The 18,483-nt window shown below is 31.8% G+C and overlaps 3 protein-coding genes across 7 annotated transcripts; 2 read left to right on the forward strand and 1 right to left on the reverse strand.

Moving 5' to 3' along the window:
* The first annotated feature begins 224 nt into the window (after nucleotides 1–224).
* On the forward strand, nucleotides 225–2,750 carry LOC107930633 (uncharacterized). 5 transcript variants are annotated; one of them, XR_005925593.1, is made up of 4 exons: nucleotides 225–334; nucleotides 581–818; nucleotides 1,796–1,971; nucleotides 2,262–2,750. XR_005925593.1 is itself a non-coding variant. In XM_016862307.2 (3 exons), exons 2-3 carry the CDS (start codon nucleotides 597–599, stop codon nucleotides 1,907–1,909), a joined length of 336 nt encoding a protein of 111 aa, XP_016717796.1. In that variant the 5' UTR covers nucleotides 225–334; nucleotides 581–596; the 3' UTR covers nucleotides 1,910–2,189. The 5 variants fall into 5 exon arrangements, 2 of the variants coding, with proteins under 2 accessions (XP_016717796.1, XP_016717795.1); XR_005925594.1 differs by having other exon boundaries at nucleotides 2,276–2,446; XR_001693045.2 differs by having other exon boundaries at nucleotides 323–376; nucleotides 2,457–2,750.
* Nucleotides 2,751–4,528: 1,778 nt separating this feature from the next.
* On the forward strand, nucleotides 4,529–6,814 carry LOC107930653 (ATP synthase subunit d, mitochondrial). Its single transcript, XM_016862345.2, has 5 exons — nucleotides 4,529–4,863; nucleotides 5,087–5,168; nucleotides 6,130–6,194; nucleotides 6,293–6,379; nucleotides 6,477–6,814. Exons 1-5 carry the CDS (start codon nucleotides 4,693–4,695, stop codon nucleotides 6,576–6,578), a joined length of 507 nt encoding a protein of 168 aa, XP_016717834.1. The 5' UTR covers nucleotides 4,529–4,692; the 3' UTR covers nucleotides 6,579–6,814.
* Nucleotides 6,815–10,807: 3,993 nt separating this feature from the next.
* LOC107930647 (calcium-binding mitochondrial carrier protein SCaMC-1) lies at nucleotides 10,808–17,641 on the reverse strand. The gene is made up of 8 exons (XM_016862333.2): nucleotides 17,217–17,641; nucleotides 15,663–16,888; nucleotides 14,824–15,244; nucleotides 14,256–14,400; nucleotides 13,269–13,384; nucleotides 13,099–13,177; nucleotides 11,960–12,193; nucleotides 10,808–11,394 (listed from the first exon to the last, which is right to left on the reverse strand). Exons 2-8 carry the CDS (start codon nucleotides 16,834–16,836, stop codon nucleotides 11,056–11,058), a joined length of 2,508 nt encoding a protein of 835 aa, XP_016717822.2. The 5' UTR covers nucleotides 16,837–16,888; nucleotides 17,217–17,641; the 3' UTR covers nucleotides 10,808–11,055.
* Nucleotides 17,642–18,483: the final 842 nt, after the last annotated feature.

Below are 18,483 nucleotides of genomic sequence, written 5' to 3' on the forward strand. Positions count from 1 at the left end.
TTAAATATTTTTATAAAGTACATGTGAATTGTGGTATGAGTTGTCACCTTAGTTTGCTAAAATTTTTATGGTTTAGTCAACTTTACCATCTAGAAAAATGAAATTTGATTAAATTTTGAGAGTTAGGACCAAAGTGAAAAAAGGGGTAAGTATTAGGGGTTAATTTAACCATTATGCCAAAAAATTCCGAGATTAAAAGGATAGAGATTAAATTTTAAATGAGCAAAGATTAAAGGGACTGAAACCAAAATTAGACCAAACAAACGAAAATTGCAAATCTAATATAAATATGAAAGCAGGAAAAAAACCCCGAAAAACTCTCATCTAATAGAAGGTAACTCCCTCATCAGTTATCACATTGGGACCTTGATTATAGGTTTCGTCTTTCATGTTTTTGCGTTTTAATCTTTAGTTTAGTGCATTTCGAATATTGGGTTTATTTTAAAAGTATAATTAGTAAATACTAGATTTCAATCAGACATTGACACCTTAATACTGTTCGATGAAATGCCTAAGAGAGAGTTAGTGTCGACATTGCTTAGTTTTGACATTGCAAAGTCTTTTGCTTGTTTCTTTTCAGATTAAAGGGCTTGAAAATGGGTTCTCAACAAGCTATGGAAGCATTCAAAGTATATCGTGTCCTTCTCAAAGCAGTGAAAAACCACATTGGAAAAGAAGAGTATAAAAAGCATTTTAGCCAGTATATAGCAGAGCAATTTAGGAAAAACAGTCAACTTTCAGACCCTTCTTTAGTTGCTCAAAGAATTAAGCTTGCCAATGATTATACTTATTTGCTTAACAGTGTGCATCATCACAAGGTAATTGCTATGTTTTATTGCTTTGATTTTAGATTCACATATCTTATTTTGTCTGCTAGGTTTATACAACATCTAATTGTTGATATAAGTAATATTATGCATTTTCTTAGTTACAAAAGATGATTTCTTTTTACTTCTAATTATCCAAAGATGTTTATTTTTATATTTAAATGCCCTTTGCTTTTTCTTTTTCTTTTTTTGAATCGCCTCGGCTCTGCCAAGAGCCCTACGAGTCCAAGGGATACATCACATAAGTCAAGTATTGTCTTCGGTTGGGATGTTGTCTCTTGACTTTGCCGAAACCCTTGGTGGCCCCACAGAGTGAGAGCGTTTCAGAATGAAACCGTGCACAAATTGAAGAGTTTGCTCACAGTTGGACTCAAGCTCATAAGCTATAAGGCTCTCTGCTGAGTTGAGAGACAAAACTACTGGGGACAATATTGAATTTTTGAGGGTCTAATCCTCAACAACTTTATTTTTCATAAAATAAAAGTTAAACTGCAAAACTAGTAATCAAAAGGAGTCTTTTTCTCCTAGTTTAGCATTGGCTGTTGCTTGTTAGACTGTGGACTCTGGTGTGAGTGTTGGAATCGGATTTTGTGCCTAGCACGTGTATATTCAATTTTTTAAAAACTTTTTCTACGGATGGTTCTTGGAAGGCTATATCTTCATGTCCATATCCAAACATATTGGATGATATGTTATGGGAATGTGACATGGTTTTTCTAAGATTGAAACAAGCCTTTCTTTTCGGCCAAGGATTAATAGAAGGCTTTAAGATGCTTGTTCATTGGTTTTTCTAATGGGAATATAGCTATAGTGTCCCTGATTTTTTTCTCATGCTGCTTGTATGGACTACGGTAACTTGTATCAATCCATGCTACCACCGAATGCTTCATTTTTGTGCTTTTGAATGCAAGAAGTTTCCTGAAAGAAACGAATGTGATTTGCTTCCGGTTTTGCTACTTATTTGGCAGGACTTATTGTTCTCATACAACATAGCGGTTGATAGGTCAGATGAAATGAAAAGAATACTTGGAAAATCAGCTGCAAGTGTTGGTCTCAAGCTTCCTGAGGTTTATCAGCCTTGATGTCGGTGGATAATAATTTTCATCTTCTTCTTTGTCTAGGGGAGAATAAAATTCTTCATCAGGTATCATTTTATTTCATATAAATCATATGTTAGTTTTTATGAGACAAATTCTTGATTTATCTTTATCCAAGATGTTCTGCATGATGTGTTGTATTTTTTAATCAAAACTCTTGAAAGTAACGAGGTTTTCATCGTGAGCATAGTCCTCTTGTTAGAGTTTGGCTTTCATATATTTCGATTTCCCAACAGTAATTTTCCTGTTGTGGTTGTTTTGTCAATACCATGATCATGAGTTTTGCATGTTTCAAGACACAAGATAACATGATTGAAAGTATTCTTCTTACTGACAGAAATCAATTGCTAGCATTTAGGGTCTATTTGTTCAGTGGAAGATTTTTTCGTATTGAATGTTTGTTTCACGGAAGATAGTTTATCAACAACAAATCCCCTGAATGACCCAAGTCCTTAGAACTTGGGGCAGCATTGGGTTCTGCCATTGATGCTGTCTTTGCGTGTAACTTGTTCTTACTGATGATGATGATTAGGAACCGTCGAAGTTGGTGCTGAATAAGCGGAGAATGCCGTTATGGGTGGGTCTGGTTGGTTTGGGTCCGATCATTTTGAGTTTTAAAAATATTAGGTTTGGATTTTTTTTTTTTTAGTTCAAATTGGGTCATTTCAAATTTGACAGTTGGATTTTTCGAGTTTGGATAATCTTGGATTCCTAAGGTTAATGAATGCTATTATGATGAAAACGTATAGGTATCCAGATTTTTTTGGTAAAAGTCACGAACAATGTTATAAGCTAAAAATAGAGTAAAATGCAAACTTATTTATGATTTTCTTGTTATATTTTATACGCAGTTATGAAATTTAATATTATCTTCTTCTTTTTTTAATTTATTTTAAATTCGTTGACATAATCACATTTAGAATTATAAAATGATAAAATTATTGTATGATAGTAAAGGTTCTTTTTCTTTCAATTTGTAATGATATTAAAAAAAAAAAACTATTTGGAATTCAGTCAACAATTGGCTAAATGTTCAAATTGAGCTCAACATTTTAGAGGTTGTTCATGTAAAGTTAAATCTTTTAAAATGGTCATATAATGGTTTAATCTTTTATAAAATGCTCTGTCAAATCTTTCAAAATTGTTTCTCAATTATCATATACGAAGTTTTAAATTATGTTTTTATTTTTTTTCCTTTTTATGCAGTAGTTATGTGTTTTATTCTAAACCTGTCAACTTTACTTAATTTTTACTATAAACTGGATTGAAGTGCATGAAAAATTCTTATTTAAAGATTTTTGTGAAGGTTAAGTCTTTATATGATCATTTTGAAAGGTTTAATCCTTAAATGAGCAACTCTTAAAATGTTACATTCTAATTTAAGCATTTAGCCTTAAGCTTTTAATATTTTTAGCTCAAAATAAAAATAAAAAGGATATCGTAAACATAAGCAGCTCCTGAGTAAATTTATTCATGGGTCGAGCTATTTATTTAGACTTAAAGACCTATCTGAAATTTGGGAGGGTTTGTGCAAGAATAATTGGCCCGTTTAAAATATGGATTGGACTTGAGCATTCAAGACTTGAGCTTGATCCAACCTATTTTTAAATTTGTAATATTTTATATTATGTTACTTTTATATATTATATAATGTATAACACATAAAAATTAAATCTATAATAATATATAATACTACTATAATATAAACATTAAAAAATGTTAAGATAATTTTATATAAAATTTTAATAAATGAAAAAGTATATAAAATTTTTAAAATATGGATGGGCTTGGGTAAAATTTTAAACTTGTATTTCGAGCCAAGCAGGGTTTGAGCAAATATAAAGTGTGTTAATATCATGCTTAAGCCCAGACCGAACTTGGATCAGACTATCTCAATCCGTGAATTAAATTTAAAAATAAAATGTGATATAATTTTTTGTCAAACTATTAAATCATTTGAAATTTTAAAAAAAAACTCTTAATATTTTTGTAATTAAATTTAAATGAAATATATTTTCATTAATAAATAGTAATTCGAGTCAGGTTAAATTTGTTAGAGGTCAAAAAAATCCTTTTTTCCATGCTTAATCTAAGTTGAGCCCACCTTATTAGATTGATGGCGGATTGTTCGCCTTTTAAACATTTTTTTCACAAGAGAGGAATTTATTTACATCAGTAATTTTACACTTTTTCATAATTTTTTATATAATTAATGTTTCAATAATCTAACAATTAAATTTTTTAATATATTTGTACTTGTTATGTATATAAAATCAATTATATATTTCATCTTATCAATTTTAAAATATTGTCAATATATATAATGATTGAAAGGTTTTTTCATATAAAATAAATAGTTAAATTTTTTTAATTTATACCAAACTGAATAGGCGTGATAGATAAATTATTAAAATATTAATAATATAAAAAGTTTATATATATATATATATTTTTTTTTTGCGTGTGTTTTAAGCAAGAGTTTTATAAATTAATGAACCCGGTCCAAAACTTCTAATTGGTTGACACATAAGCCCGATCTATCATGGGTCGGACCAGAGGTATTTGGATTAAGCCCAAACTAAGTACATCGAACCGGTCCATCTTAAAATTCTCAAAATTCCAATTTTGTCCACAATTAAACATCAAAATGCCCATTTAAGATTATTATTTCATTTCCCTAAACAAGAAGCAGCAGCCTTCATCAGTCATCTCCAAAAAAGTTGTGGAGAAAAAAATATTACGTTTGGGAAGCGAGAAAGTGCGAGAAAATGAGCGGAGCAGGAAAGAAAGTAGTAGATGTGGCTTTCAAAGCAGGAAAGAGCATTGATTGGGAAGGGATGGCGAAGCTTTTGGTCTCCGATGAGGCTCGCAAAGAGTTCGCCACTCTTCGTCGCACTTTCGATGAAGTTAACTCCACTTTACAGACCAAGTTCAGCCAGGTTAGGGTTTTCTATTCTCTCCCATCTCAGGTTTTTTTAATAACTTAGGACCTTTGGGTTAATCTATAATTAGATCTTTAGGGTTTTAGTCTTTTTTTTGGTTGATTAATGTTATTTATTGAAATAAATAATCATTTTTGAAGCTTCTATTTGTCATTAAGGGTGATTTTTCATTTGATGCTTGTATTAACTTTCTTGGTGATAATCTGATTCTGTTAAGCAGGAACCTGAGCCTATCGATTGGGAATATTATAGAAAAGGAATCGGCTCGCGATTGGTGGATATGTACAAAGAGGCTTATGAGAGTAAGTTTTTTTTCTGTCATGGTTGAGTTTTCATTCTATACTATTTCCTAGTTGCCCCCTTTATTCTTAGATCTGTTGTAGGGTTCCTAAAAGCATAAAAATGGTCTACTTACCTCATGTTTGAAGTCTTCACATGGTTGCAGTTTCCTCGATTTGTGAATTGAATTAACTGTTGTTTAAGCTGTGCTTCCTGTTATGAGATGATAATTTTATGAGTCGGATGATGATATGGTCACCTTGACTAGCTACAATGTTCCTTTTTCGTTTTTATTGTCTCAAAATAATTAGTGAAGTGTGGAATTTAATTCTGTCATCCATTCTTCGATTGTGGATATTTTTTATCTTTGTTAAACCTATTCCGATGGCCATATTGCCTATAAGGATGTTGTGTTCATCGATTGTTATATTTTTTATAGGTAAGTTCTTAATATTGTATATAAACGTGATTCTTGTTGTATATAAACCAGATTCTTGTCCAAAACGCTGTAAAAGTTTCTATAGAACAACTATGATTCTCATTACTCCTATGCTTTGGATGTTTGATGTAAAATAACCTTTAACTCAGACCTTTATTTGTTACAAAAAGAAAAGAAAAGAAAAGAACAATGTTACTCAACCAATGAACTAGATGATTTTCAGGTTTTTTTTTACGGTAAGGTGTTCCACGAGCACCTTCTTGGAATTAACTGTGTTAAATGGAGCTGCCTCCTTTTCACTGTTTACTTGCCATACTGGTTAGTTACAATGTTTAACTCTTTCTTTAGTGTAATTTTTTTGCTTTGATTATAGAATTTGTCTAACCGGGTTGTCACTTGGCTACAACTTTTGGAATCCACGGTTGTTTATTGTGTGAGTGGTTTCGATGAAGCTGTGGGGAGTTTGTGATTTCATCTGTTTTAATTTTATATACATTTTGAGTTATTAACTCTAATCTTTACACATTTTATATGCTTCCTTTCAGGCGTAGAGATCCCCAAGTTTGTTGACACAGTCACTCCTCAATTCAAACCGAAATTTGATGCATTGGTGAGAATCAACAGCATTCTTGATCCTCTTTTACCTGTCTCAGTGGTTTTGGTTTTCTTTTTCATCATCTGATTTGGTTATTTACTTGTGGTTAATAGTTGGTTGAATTGAAAGAAGCAGAAGAGAATTCTTTGAAAGAGTCCGAGCGTTTGGAGAAAGAAATTGCCGACGTTCAGGAACTGAAGGTAATTGCAAAACACTGCCCAAATGAATCTTCTCTTTATCGTAATTGTAATTGCAATTGTTGATTTTTGTTCTATTCTTTTTTCTTTATTTGAACAGCAAAAGATCAGCACCATGACAGCAGATGAGTACTTTGAGAAACATCCCGAACTGAAAAAGAAATTTGATGATGAGATCCGCAATGACAATTGGGGCTATTGAGACATGTTTGGTAATATAAGGGTCAGGCTATAAAACAGTCCCAACCAGTATTTCTGAGTTGGTCTTATCATTTCTTTTGTTGTTTTAACCCCAAATGATGATTACCGAAACTCTGTTTTTTGTGGTAATTTCATCGGGAACTAATAATATGATAATTCACTTGAGAACCAAAGTGGATACTGTAAGACATGCTTTTCATTTAAGTGGCATCCATGTTCATGAGGAACATTCTTTTATTTCATCTGCTTCATTTGGGATGTGCAAAGCGAATGAATAAATCCTTATTTTTAAAGTGGAACCACATACAAGTTGTAATGTTGATTCTTAATCTATTTAATAACTTTTGGCATTGCCTTTATGGTTCAGAAGTGTGCAAAAAGTATGATTTGTAAATTTTAAGTGGATGATGTTGTGAACGATGCTGTGGCAAGTCAAAATATTCATTTTAGAAACTTAGACAAATGCTAATGTTAAGTGGATCTGGATGGATGGTGCATTTATTTGTAGTTAGTATAAAAATAGTAGTGAGAGTGAGATTAGATATTGTAGTAATATTGTTATTTGAGTGTAAAAACAATGTAATGTGAGACAAAAGTAAGCTAAACATCGTCTATCTAAACTCACTTTTAATTTGATAATCATAATTATTGTGAAATTAGTTAATATTATTAAATTAATTAATTTAAGTGATATTTTAGTAATTTAATTTAAGTATATAAATTATATATTTGGTATTATTAATATTTTAACAAATACTTCGAACAAAATAATAATAATAACAATTATTTTTAGATCTATGCATTTATGCAATTTAATTATTACAAAAATAATACATAATAATATTTTTCAAATTAAAGTGAACTCATTAAACTACAAGTAATGACATCTTATAGCTTTTATTGCATAATCAAGTGCATTGTTGAATTGACTATCATCATCACTTTCACCATCATGCATATCGTTTGGCTTAATAATATTTCTCATATGCGCTATCATTATTTCCACATTTCATAACATTCACATCATCTAAACCTCCATGTTTTCGAATAAAATTGTGTATCGTCATTGTAGCAACAACGATAAACTTTTGTTATTCAAAATTATAACTTGGCATGTCCCTTAAAATTGTCTCATTTTTTTAAGTATGTCAACAGTTTGCTCAATCACACTACATAATGATAAATGTGCATGACTAAATACTTCTTCTTTACCAGATATAAGTCTGCATCTATTAAAGTCAAAGTAAATGATATCCTTCTCATTTATATGGTTCAAGAAAACCTCTTTTTTAAAATATCCAAAATCAACAAGATAATATTTATTATATGTCATTAGATAGTAACCAATCAATTAAAATCAAATTAAACTATAAAGTTTTAAGTTGAGCCCCATTTTCGTTCGATCTAAAGAATTTGTTCATTTGGTGAAAGAATCTTCGCAATATGTGTATTATCAATTGCACATATGCAACCCCAAATAAATAATCATATTTAGTATGCATGCACATATTGACCTAAAAGTACAATCATCAATTACAATTCTATTAATAGCCAACTTTGAAACTTTTTCAGGCGTGATTGTAAAGTATTGACTTATTGATACGAACCCTTGAAATATCCCTTAAGATTGAGAAACTTTTGCACCAACATTCAGCATATGAAAAAAAAATACAAACAAACATTTCATGAAAAAAAAGTTTCTTAGAACTTTACAAATTATATCGTTTTCAAAACCCTCAACAATCTTCAACACCATGTTTGGTTGGGGGGAATGGAATATCATTCCCCCTTATCCATTGAATGGTAAACGATTCCTTTGTTCCTTTGTTTGATTGAACGTAATACTCATGTAATGGAATGACCATTACTTCTCTATTATTTGTTTTCTCATAATAGCTATTTTTTGGAATGGCTATTCCATGCAATTTTAAATAACAAAAAAAATTAATTTTTCAGATTAGTCACTTAGAAAATATAAAAATAAAATATTTGAAATATTTTAATATAATTTAATATAAAAATAATTATATTAAAATATTATTAAATTATATATATTATTTTTTTATTAAATTATATTAAATAATAATATTAAAATATGATTAAATTATTTATTATTTTTATTAAATTATTTTTAATAGTAATCTTATTAAAATTTAATAACAATAACAATAATCATCAACCTAAAAAAAATTCTGCTAAGGGTACTCTGGTTATTTTAATTTTTTTCCTTGTGCTATTACATCATCATTCCATTCAACCCAATACAAGAATACTATTACAGTTCTATTCCATTCCATTCAATCAAACAGTTGAATTACTGATTACAACCCTATTTCATTACAACTCTATTTCATTACAGCGAACCAAACGTAATACAAATACAGTTGATAACATTTTGAAATTAATCATGCAACGTGAATCATGACCATCAAGAATCTCTTTGACTTGTGCTTCACCTGATTTTTTCTCATGCATGGTTATTTCAATAAACATTTCTTATAATATAACTTCACAACAGATGTTGCAACACTGATAACCTATTAAAACTTTTCTTATGGTATGAATACTACCATAGTAGGTATCAGTGCCATTACTTAATTTGCTTATGTATTGATACCCGTTCTATGGGTATCAATACCTTTGTCCAATATAAACATGCTTTCTATGTATCGACACTTGATTGCAGGTTAGTCCCAAAACATACATCATACAATTTTAAACTATGCCATATCCATTTTTAACATTAAGCTAGCACAAGTTAAGAACCGAAACAAATAAAAATGAAATAACTCATTAAACAACTATCATACCTTGAAGAACCATGTCTGCAATTTTTTTTTTGAAACATGGGTCTAAAAGTTGGTTTGGTTGTAACTGGATGTTTGTAGATAAATCCTAAAGTTATGCTTGAATGAAAAAAATTGTTACTTCACTTTGTATTCGGGTAGATATGAATGAGTTTAATGTAATGAATTAGTATTTTCGACCCCAAAAGCACGTCTTGAAAATGCTTTTGGTTCTAAACCCAACCTATTTGGGTTTGCTCTGCAATCATAGTGTTTTGTAAAATACATTCTAAAAGCAATCTCGAACAAGCTCTTAAACACACCCCTAAAACTACAATTTTAAATTCAACTTTTTGCAACTTAGAGCTCACTCAACTCGAATTTATTATCGCATGATACCAATTAATATTATATGATTTAAATTTTGTTTTGATCTAAGTATTTCAATTGTTTTGGTTTACTCATATTCATGACTTGTCCATATTAGCGGGTGGACCTATTCATGGGCTGGGTCATTCGACTTAACCCGAAGAATCGCCCCAAAAGTGAGAAAGTTTAGATAAAAATATAGATCTAAAAAATAAGTTTGGATAAAAAATAAAATCGATTTAGAAAACATATCGAGCATTAAGTAATACTTCTTTGGCCCGAGCTCTGCCCGATCCGAATATACAAAAAAAATTTGCTACTTTTTCGTAGCTTTTTTTTTCCTATTCTCTTGTTAATTTTCACTATTTTTCTATTTCACTATTATATTGATATTATTTTATTGTTATTGTTTAAATATTGTATAATTATTATTTTATTGTTAATTTTATTATTATTTTAGAGATATTTGTTTGTTCAATTAGACTTATTTTAGTGCTATTTAAGTATATATTTATTTATTTATTTTTAATTTGTTAACAATATTTATTTTAATGTTTTTAGTATTTTTGATGTATTATATTTTTAAAAAAATTATAAAATAAAAAATATAAAAAATAATACGGAAAAACCGGACCAGAAGTGGATTTCAACAATTTTATCCAGACTGAGTGTGGACAAAATTTTAAGCCCATTTTTTTGCTAGACTAAGCAAACAACCTAAAATTTTGGTTAAACCCGACCCATAGATGCTTCTATCAGGTAAAAAGATTTAATATCTTAAACCAAATATTAGTATTAATTTAATTAACATCTCGATGAATTTGAGAATTTAAGAGTTCTTTAAAAATTGTATAAATATAATATAAATAATTTAATTAAATAATTAAACAATTAATAATTTTATATTTTAATTTTATATGCACGTAATTGAAATATATTTGGGCTACAATATTTATAAAATATACATGTAATATTTAAAAATGTCCATAAGCCAGATTCATAAAAAAGGCATTTTCAATCTATACAAGTGAAACATAAGAACGATATATGAAAACTGAATTTAAGATACAAAAAGTAACCTAAAAGCCCATCAACCAATCATCCCTGGCACTGGCATATACTAGATATATAGTTCAAAAACAAAGTCAAGTAAGGTTACAAAAATGAGTAGTAAACTGCAACAAAAATTACATGTCTTTTACCCCAAAAGAAAAAGGTGTTGTCAACAAATTAAATTTGAAGAACTTGCTACTATACCCCAAGTGCACAAAATTTTCTAACCAAAAAAATCCAGAGGTCTTTTGGAAGGATTTGTAGCCTTACTCAGATTTTAGCCAATTTCTTTTGGGACAGTTGATCCTCTTCATTTTTTACCATGGCTTTCTTTGCCAACTCGTAGCCGGCAAAGTTCATGGCGCCTAAGGGAGCAATCCAGAAAAACCGGGGTACTGCTCCTTTAAACAGACCGAGAGGTCCCTCGTGACGGAGTATAGAAAAGGCTACCACTGACATAGATATGGGTCGGCCCCCTGGAGCAGTCATCATTCTAGTTTTCATGACATCAAAAGGTGTAGTGACAACGGCAGCTAACCCTCCAGATACAGCTCCAACGGCAATAGTTTCCCATGGTTCCAGTTCCCGTTGAAGAAGTTGTTGGGCAAGCTAAAACAAGATGCAGAACCCAAATGATAATTCTTATAAAAGGTAAGGAACAAAGTTGTAGATGAAAATATTTTTTGATAGGGTCCATATACCGTAGGAGACTATATCAAGCACCCAAATTTTCTAGGAATATTTTCCAATAAAAGACGGCCTAGACCAACGTCATATAAATCTGTAGTTCATTAGAGACCTATATACATACTGGTTTTATATGGAGTTTTATAATTATAAGGAAGTTGCTTATCTAAGACAAAGCCCCTTTTTAGCACTGATGCATGGGTGATACAAACAAAGTTCTAGTGCCTTGAGCATGGGCTTTGACTACAACAAATGACTCGGGATAAATAAAAATTCTCAATCTCAAGACCAATATCTATAGCACCAACAAATATCGAGTGTAACATAAATGACATTGCACTCCAAAGAGAACACAAGTTCAAACTTGGAGACAACATTCTTGAGAGGGGCACTCACAAATCCCCAAAAGGATTAGTTTTCATGGACCATAGAATGAACATGGAAGATACCTTGGTTATACAAAAAAAAAAGAGACAACAATCATTACCTTTTTGGATTCAGCATAGAGTCCCATTCCAGCAACATAGAATGGCACCTCACGGCAGAGAGTGGCTCCAGTCCCACGGAAAAAACCTTTTAGACCGTCTTGGTTCCAAGTACCAACAATAGCTTCTCCAACGTTGTCAAAAAGACCAGCTTGCAAACGCTGCTTTAGTACCTCACAAGGAATCCGCACCGCTGTTCCCAAAAGTGTACTGCAGAATGATGCCATGGATTGAACCTACATAACATGTAACTACAAATTTTAGCACAGTTAGGAAAAAAAGTGTACCATACTGAAATTGGGAATTTGAGTGGTCAAAGATCAGTTCCTTCAGCATGAGCAAAAACAGCGACAAACCCACAAAAGCACATAAAGATGCACTAGCATACAAAGGAGTGATAAACTTCTTGAGCACATAAAAAAAAAAAAAAAAACAAGAGGATTTGAAAACCAGAGTAATGGGTAAATGCTAACTTGAAGTTAGATGTTACTTTTCAAAGTGGTATTGAAGAAAAAAATTGTATTAAACAGTTTCGAGTTTGCTTTATTCTGTTCCCCTCAAAAAACAAAGTTATGTTCTACTTCATTCATAGAGTGTGTATCAAAGGTGCACTATGCATGACCTCAGGAACCCCAGACAAATATTTGAATAAGGTAGCCCGTTCAATATAGCTTACGCAACAAAGAAGAGACTCCAGCTTCAACATGTGACTTTTACTTTTTCTTAGGAACGGCACTTGTAAGGAAATTTGACCAATGTACGATAAATTCCTTACGATAGGAAAACCAAGGAAAGCTAAAGCTTAGTGTTATAAAGAAACAAGAGAAACACAACCACAATTTCTTAGGTTATTTTTTGTGTTCGTGCATAGAGTGCACATCAAAAGTGCACCATGCATGACTGCACGAACCCTGGACAAATATTTGAGTAAGGTAGACTGTTCAACATAGCTTATGCAATGAGAAGAAGAAACTTCAGCTTCACAAGCAACTTGTCCATTTTCTTATTTCTAAGGAAATTTGTGCAATGTACGATATTCTTTCCAATGGGAAAACTAAGGAAAGCAAAAGCATAGTGTTATAGAGAAACAAAAGAAACTCGATCACTATTGTGTATTGAATAATAGTGCAACAAGAAGTACCTGGATGTCTGGGAGGTTTGGAGCAACATTGATCAGTACAAGTTTACTTGCTTCAAATATTCCTGTTCGCAGGCCATGGCTGCAATGTTGAAAGAAAGCCAATCAGACAAATAAATGAAAGAAAACAAAAGCCAAATCGAAGTCAGAAAAGAACAGAAAATAAGTAAAACCTTGAAAACTGTCCAAGAATTGCAGGGATTGAACCCCGATATAACCCCCGTACTCCAATTTGTGGAAGCTTTGAAATAATTTCAGGGAAGGTAAGCGTTGATGCTTGAACTCGAGTCTGATAAAAAAAACAACCAGAAAGAACAGAAAAAAATATATCAAGAAAAGCCCTGTTGATTGTCTCAAGATGTATTCCATAAAAGAGAATGGCATAGCCTAATACTAACAAAAAAAAAAAAAGGAGCTGTTTCAGAAAGAAAGCATGCAAGACTACTTGCATCTTTAAGCATAGACACTCCTTTGACCCCTTTTTGAGCTCAAGTGCTTTTTACTATTGATACTTTATTTTGTTTAATCATGAAAAAGGATCGGTGAAGAGTCCGTAGGGGAACTTAGAACTACCAAAAAGATGCCTCTACCAAATGGAGAAGACAAAAAAATCTTATAACAAATATTGAAGTAAACAACATTACATTACATAATAAGCAGGGGCAAGAAGACACGTAGAACAGTTACACAATAAGTTGACAATGTTCCATTACTTGCACAACTAGGCCAAAGCCCGAACTATATTTATCAAGGAAAATGGACAAAACTCAGGTACCAGGAAACTGTATCAAATTATGGAGTACTTGAATAAGGCTTCCAGAAAATGTACGTAAAACTGAAAAGCAAGTGTCCAACAGCATTAGCAGGTTTATATTGCACAAAAGCAAGCATAAAAAATTTTAAACAAAGACCACATGTGATATAACTCAACATATTGTAAGTTTCACAAAGACTATTTCAACCACATGTGAAGGAATATCAATGGTTATGAAAGTGAATGTCACACATGAGCTCTCCAATCTCCATACTCCACACAGACAAATAAACACTAAGATGACAGATTAGATGTGTCCTTGCAGAAGAACAAAAAGATATGATGACTAGATGTTAACAGTTAGTAGATTTTATTATGTAAAACAGCAATCAGCTGAAGAACGTGCCTTTATAGTATCAACTGGGTGCAGTAAAGATGTGGAGAGTGCACATGAAAGACCCCCAGCCAACGCGGACTTAAGAACACTTCCAGCATGTATTTCCACAGGTGGTGCAACAGCAACAACAGTTGCAGCTTCAAACCAGATATTCCTTTATGTAATATAAAAGGAAGGTAATGTCAAAGTGAGTCGCTACAAAACTAGTGAAAAGGAGTGCACATGCAAAGCAAAAAGTACATGTTTACCAAAGGAGAAAGGAAGGTGAAGGTAGCCACTAGTAGTATTAGGCTGCCAAAACTTTAGACTAAACATATGCATGGTTCAATTAGAAATAATAGCTTTTTTAACAAGGTATCCAAAACAGGAAGTACAAAGCAGTACTGCAGTAAAAAAAAAAAACAATTTCACAAAAAGGACCTACATACAATAACTGGGTAGCCATGATCCAAATTATAAAGTTTTAATTTTGAAAGATACAGCATGAACAGAAAGGCAATCCAATCATAAATAAAATTAGAACTTGAGCTTCAGCTGCATTTTCTAAATAAGACTAAAATGGAATTATTAATCTTACCGAGGGTCATCTTGAAGTAGGCGATCAGAAGGCAATAGAAGCATAAAATTGCGGAAGTGTCCATATGAAATAGATTCTTCAGTGTCTGCATTCAAAAATCGCATCATAGCAACAGCATTGTCTTCATTTGCAGGAAGTCCAGCATTTTTAAGTGAGGCCAATATTTCACTTTTCTGGAGGGTCCCAGACTTGCTTAAACAGAGAGAAGTATAAGCTCGAAGAATAGTTGGCTCCTTCTGTTCCATCAAAGACAAAAACTGCTTCCAATTGAAAGATTTAGAAAATAGATGACTCCTCGTGCGGCGCATGAATTCCCGAGCATATCTCTGTGGCAATTTTCTTTTTCTCATAGCAACTTCAAGATCTTCTAAAGTTACTTGTCCGTCACCATCTCTATCCAATTCTTCAAAGAACCTCCTCCCTAGAAGAAGAATACATGAGTAAAATTGGTGCATAGCTAGTTTACTGTACTAATCTTAATCACCATGGTAAATTACCCAACATGAAATTAATGCTACAAAAACTCAGAGAATATGAACTCATTGAGCAGAAAGTTTGATAAATCTAATGAGTAGAAGACAAATTATCAATGATAAGTCATAAAAACAAAAACAGAACTTATGTTAAGCTGGAATATTACAATCTGAAAATCAGAATCTTCAAGTTCATTTAGGATTAACGGAAAGGAGTTAACCAAAATCAGAATCCTACATACACAGTTCCTAAACTTCCGTCATGAAGAGAAACACACTAACGGATGCTGCAATTCAAGGAACCAAACAAAGTGAAAGCAAAAGATGCAACAGTAGTTATTCACTAAGTTGCCCGAGAAACCATACCTTCTGACTCTGTGTATCTGAAGAAATCCTGCACAGAGAATAATTTCTTCTTGTCAGGATGGTCTTGTGAAGAGCGGCCCAAAAGCGGTAGAAGTTCAACCAATTCTGTCAGTGAGACGGTGGATAAGGTGGATCTCAAACGCTCCACATTTGATAGAGGAATGCTAAGAATCCCACTGGCCAGTTTCTGTGGGGAATTACCAGCCGATTCTTCCCTTCGTCCGGTACTAACATCATCGTCACCCTCTTCATTCACATGAGAAGCAACTCCAACCATACCTGACGGAACACCTCCCACTCTAGCAAACTTCAAATTTCCCAAAAACCCATTTACATCAGCTTTTTGACCTTCCCAAATGCTTGCCACCACTTTAAAGTAATCAAACTGAGAGGGAGGAGATGGAGTCTGTGGACATTCACAGTGCTTACGGTTACTTTCCTGTAGAAGTTGATCAAACTTCTGAAGATTTTGAGTCAACTGATCAAGAATAAGCCCTATAAAACATTCAACATGTTTCCCATCACTGTGTTCCAAACCCTCATTCTTTGCACTAAACTGAGCCTTTGCCTCTCTATGCTTACACTCAGACGAAGCCTTTGATTTCATGTCATGAGTACTTGAATGTCGACACCCTTTATCTTTGTCACCCATTTTCTGAATTCTTTTCCTACCCGTGTTAAACGAGCTTGGCATAGCCTGAACAAAACCGTTAACCAACACTGACCAAGTAGCAGAAAACTGAAAGCAATTCATACAAGACCCTTCATCTCTATCCACATCCTTTTCGTTCAATCCTTTCCTAACCGCCTCAACCTTCTCGTTGTTCTTGCCATTTCCGGGCGAAAACATTCCAATAAAAGCCTTGATCGGAACTTTAACAGACGGCCCTTTCTTTCCCTCTTCACTACCAACACAACATTGCCCATTATTAAGAATACTACCAAAATTACCATCACTCTTCTTCATACCAAATATTTGAACCTTATCATTCCTATCACTAACATTCAATTGGGGAATCAATTCAACATGCTTTCCTTTATCATTCGACACCCCGAAACAACTTTCGACATCTTTTGCAGCTTTCTTAATACCCAATTCAAGAGGTAAAAATGCTTCTTTTACAAATTGAATCGAACTCGAAATCGATTCAATTGGATCATTTTTAGACAACATTACTCTTACCACCTCAAGAAACTCCTAATTCTTCAGTACAATTTTCTCCCCTCTGTGGAAATTCAACAAGAACCATATTCAACACACTTATAAAATAAAAACATAATAATTGAAAAACCAAATCTTCAAGCAACTCAAAGGATGAAAAAAGCTTATACTACTAAAAAATCATATCAAAAATAGATTCGAACAACCCGAAATCTTTATTTTCCTAAAATAAAAAGCAAAATTAGCACTTCTCCTAAGATTCTTACACCAACTTAAAAAGAACCCACCAAGCTAGAACCACAATTCAACACAAAATAAAAAAAACCCAGAGGGAAAACTAAATCTATAGCCAATAAAAAGGATATACAAATGAATTAAAAAGGAGAATTTACTTGGGAGGAGGATCCGTTGAAGAAACCGATGCTGCTTCTTAAAGCAAATCAAGCTTATCCATACTGACAAAACAGATAAATGGGGTATTAGTTTCTTGTCTGTTCCGTGGAAGAAGATACCATTTTCACCCCAAAAAAAGAGCAAAAAGAAAAAAGAAAATTATATCTCCAAAATGGGTTCTTCTGAATTCTGAGTTCTCAGTTCCTCTTGAAGTGAAACAAAGGGCTGTTTCAAAAAGGAAAATGGAAATTCAAGGACTAAATGCTAAATTTAACCCCTTTTTTCGATTTTCTTTTAAAGAGAGCGAGAGATATGGTTGTGGGGTGGCAAAGCAGGAACCTAAGAAGGAAGAAGAAGAATAGGCCTCCGGTTTTTTGTTTTTATTTATTTATTTTGATATTTTATTTTTGTCGAATTATGGAAATGTTTAATTAAATAAAAAAAATTGGAGATAAATAAGCAGGAATGGATAAACCTGTAGGACCTATGTTAGGACTTCCATTTCTCGAAAGTATAATAATAATTTTATTTAAATTTAAATCTAAAAATCGAAGTATTTATCCATTTGGTAAAAAAAATAATAATTGAAATATTGTATAATATTTTGTATCTTTGTCTATTTGTGGTTACTTTTAAGTAAACTTCTATTTTTATACAAATTCAATGATTATTATAATTTTCTTTATTATAGAGTGCTATCTGTGAAATAAATAAAATAATTATTTAATTAAAAAATATTAACTCAATTAGCATTATCGTAAAATTTTAAACTAAATTGTTGTTTATTATAAAAATATTTAAAATATATTAAGAAAAAAAGTTAAGAAACCTAAAATATATGTATATATATTCTTATGAATAAGCATAAATCTTGCTACATATTCATAAAACATTTTAACAGACAATAAATTATTCAAGTGGAAAAAACAACAAAAAATATTTTTGAAAAAATATATGTGCGAAAATAAACAAAAGTTGGATTAGTGGCTAAAAATCGGTTGCCAAATAAAAATTTGACATCTACCTTTCTTTTGCACTTGTTCTTGACACGTTTCTTTTAAGCACTAATGGGGATTCCTTCTGATTTTTTTTTTTAACTTCTTTTTCCAAAAATTAAAGCTTTGTTTTTTCATTTATTATTCACAATCGTTTCTTATAAAAATGAAATTTAAAGTAAAATCATTTTTGATAAAACTGATTCCACTTTTAATTTTTACTAATAAGCTCTTGATTTTCGCATTAAAATAAAAAGTGTACTATATAAAC

Source organism: Gossypium hirsutum, chromosome A01 (assembly GCF_007990345.1).
Source record: "Gossypium hirsutum isolate 1008001.06 chromosome A01, Gossypium_hirsutum_v2.1, whole genome shotgun sequence".
Classification (NCBI taxonomy): domain Eukaryota; kingdom Viridiplantae; phylum Streptophyta; class Magnoliopsida; order Malvales; family Malvaceae; genus Gossypium; species Gossypium hirsutum.